Here is a 3,187-nt window from a genome sequence, read left to right on the forward strand (position 1 = left end):
GTGTTCTGAGAGCAGAGGAGAGAACCCAGGCGTCGTGCCCAGCCAGGCAGCAGAACAGGTGTGAGCGGGCGAGCACTGACTGCTGCGCTCCCTCTCCAGAGCTTCCCGCTGTGCCTGGGTGTGTAAGGGCCAGGCCGAACCGAGGGGATCCGGCGCACGTCCGGCCCTCCCCTGGGCCGGGCATGGAGCATTTCCCCGAGGGCAGCCGTCGCTCACTATGCCCCAGAGCAGGCGAGCTTCTGAGCAGCATGAGGGGCCTGTGGTTAGAGCCTGTGGCTGGGAGTCAGGCCGTCCGGGGTCTCCCCAGGGAAGTGTTAGATCCACAGAGCTTCGCACCAAAGTGTGCAAGGCCAGGTGTGCAAAGGGAGGCACTGAGCAGCCTGCCCCCATCACCAGCAGTGCCAGGCTCCCGGGTCAGTGCCCAACCCACCACCCGGCAGCTGTCTGGGATGGCTGCTGGCCTCCTGCGGGGGCTGGGTTAGGCTCACGTACTCCGACGACAAGGCTGGGGAGAATTTCCCGAATGTTTTTCTGTTCGTTGTGATCACTGGCTGGGGGAGACAAATCAAACCGCCCGATGAACGCTCCGGGGGGCCTGGCGACATGGCCGTGCAGGGGGTTTATGGCCGTTGGTGCCTTAAAACAATCCCCGAGCTGTGTGCCTGCACCAGGGCTCCCACACCTTCCCTCCCACCCCTTCGTTCCTCTCTATCCAGCTGACACCTGCCCCCTCTGGGGTCTCCCAACCGCTCCTGCTGCCCAGGCTTCCCCTCCCGTCCCAGGGCTGGGCCCCCTGCCCTGCTCCTTGCTGGAGAAGGTGAAAGAGCAGAGGAGGAATAGGGAATCCAGGAAGTGCCCCATGGAGTCGAGGAGCTTCCTGTGGGCTTGGTCCCAGCTGATGGTTATTGTCTTTTGTTCCCAGCAGCATGGGGCAAAGGCCCTGGATACAGAGCAGCTCTCTTCTCCCGCTGGGTAGGTACCGCGCTGGGCAAGGGGACGAGGGTGACGGGACCACTGCAGTGCGAGCTGCTCTGGGTGTGGATCTGGGGGAGGGGGAGAGGCTGATCCACAAACACCTGCCGTCCCCTTCCAGACGGGATCGCAGCCCGTTAGTCTGGGGAGCTGCTTGGAGCGTGGGGCATGGAACCTCCACGGCCAGCCTGTCGCCATCTAGGGCTGGCGTTTAAAGGGGCAGCGTCTGCCTAGTGAAGCCCCCTGCCCTGCCCCCCAGCCCCTCTATCCTGAGCCCCTGGGAGAGATTGTCTCCCCCCATGCCCCCACCCGTTCCTGGTGCTCCTCTTGCAGGGCAGGGCTGATGGGTGGGTGCTGAGGTAGCTGGGAATGGGGGTGATGAGATGGCAGGGCAGTGGGTGGAGGCGTGGAAGGTGTTTGCCAGGAGTCAGTGAGGGTGGGGGGGAGCCCAGTACAGCGAGAAGCCAGGGGCACTGTGGGAAGTGGCCGGTGGATCAGCAATGTCCCAACCCACTCCCCTGGTTTAAACTCTGTCTGCCCTAGTGTGCCTGGGCTGAGCGGCCCCATGGCCCTGTACCGCATCCGGCAGTATGAGGACAGTGATTACCAGGCTGTGCGCACCATGTTCGGACGTGGGATTATGGAGTACGCTCCTGCTGGCTACATCCACATGCTGAAGCATCCCCAGGCCCAGCTGCATTTCCTGGGCCTGTTCCTGACGGTGTTCGCGGCCTCCGGGTCCCTCCTGGTCTCCCTCCTGGCTCTCCTGCTCGCTCTCACTGGGGCCTGGTTTTGCATCCGGTGTCTCTGGAACGATTACGCCCAGCCGTTTCTTTGCAACGACCTACTGGACATCCGGAGAACCTACCTGGAGGCAGCAGACTCTTGTCTCTGGGTGGCAGAGGCTGAGGGGGCAGTGGTGGGCATGGTGGGGGCCGTCCTACCGGATGACCCCTCGGAAAGGGGGCACGCCCTGGAACTGAAGCGCATGTCCGTGGGGAGGGAGTACCGGGGCCGGGGCATCGCCAGGGCGCTCTGCAGGACGGTCATCCGCTTCGCCCAGGAACACGGGTACAGTGCCGTTGTGCTGGCCACCTCCATGGTTCACTACTCGGCCCAGCGGCTGTACGAGAGCATGGGCTTCCAGAGGGTCTTGGTGAGGTCCCCATCGCTCCTCGCCAGCTTCCTGCAGTTCTCGGTCTTCTATTACCAATACGAGGTTCCAGGGTCTCGCTGAAGGCTCAGGGGTGGTGATTCTTCCCCTGCCTGCTCAGCCGCTGGGAGCTTTGCCTGGCTTGTTAATTAACTCTGTCGTGGAAAGAATCACCCACGCAGTGATTTTAGTTCACAGACTGAGAGCCCGAGGCCTTTATTGCAATACATACCAACGCGTTGGGGTGCAGTTTTTCAAACTGGCACACTGGGCAACAGCTCGCAGGCAGCTTTTATTCCATTAAACCACAAGCAGGGTACAAACAATACGTCATGCATTAAATCATTGGGGGCAAGCTGAGCAGGGGTTGAACACGAGCTCTGGGGACAAATCACAAGCTGGGTAAGGGTTGAGCATGAGCTGATCACGAGCTAGGAAGCAGGGGTTGGGGTCAATCTTCTCACCCCCCTCCCTACCCTCTGACTTAATTTCCGAGGAGTGGGTGTTTGTTTGGGTAGAGGGGCGCTTGGTGGTTTCCGCAGGGGTGGTGCTCGGCCCTAGCTTGGGTACATTTCTCAAGACTCGGACTATGTCATTTTCCGGGGGATTTCAGCAAAGGCTTAAGGGGGGGGCTAGTTTGCACATAGCTGGACTATGGAAAAGGTTGCAAATAGTTATAGCAGCAAGGATGATTAACTCTCTGCAAAAACAATTTCTTAATGTCAAGCAACTTGCGTTATATTTCCGTAGCCTTGCAGTTATTATATTTCATCAGTTATGAACATATTTCATTAGTACTGCTGCAGGGGGGGGGGGGGTTATTCTTCCATTCCCTCCTCTGGACATGACCCTTGACCGAGTTTGGCAGAAAACTGTGCAGTTTAGTCTAGTTTAAGCTTTAGGCCTGCCCTACTCTGTGCAAAGGCCATCAGCATAACAGATCTCTGTTGGAGGGTTTATTTTGGGGCCTTCAGATTCAAAGCTCTGGCTATCAAAAAGAAGGCCCCCCTCCTCTATTTCCCCACAATTTCCCTCCTCTGATGCCCTATAGGCATCACTACT

General features: G+C 59.1%; 1 protein-coding gene across 1 annotated transcript; it reads left to right on the forward strand.

The window, feature by feature from the left end:
- The first annotated feature begins 1,522 nt into the window (after positions 1-1,522).
- Positions 1,523-2,221, forward strand: LOC135895733 (N-acetyltransferase family 8 member 3-like). The gene has a single exon (XM_065423880.1). It carries the CDS (start codon positions 1,538-1,540, stop codon positions 2,207-2,209), a length of 672 nt encoding a protein of 223 aa, XP_065279952.1. The 5' UTR covers positions 1,523-1,537; the 3' UTR covers positions 2,210-2,221.
- The last annotated feature ends 966 nt before the right edge of the window (positions 2,222-3,187 follow it).

Source organism: Emys orbicularis, chromosome 1 (assembly GCF_028017835.1).
Source record: "Emys orbicularis isolate rEmyOrb1 chromosome 1, rEmyOrb1.hap1, whole genome shotgun sequence".
In the NCBI taxonomy this organism is placed as follows: domain Eukaryota; kingdom Metazoa; phylum Chordata; order Testudines; family Emydidae; genus Emys; species Emys orbicularis.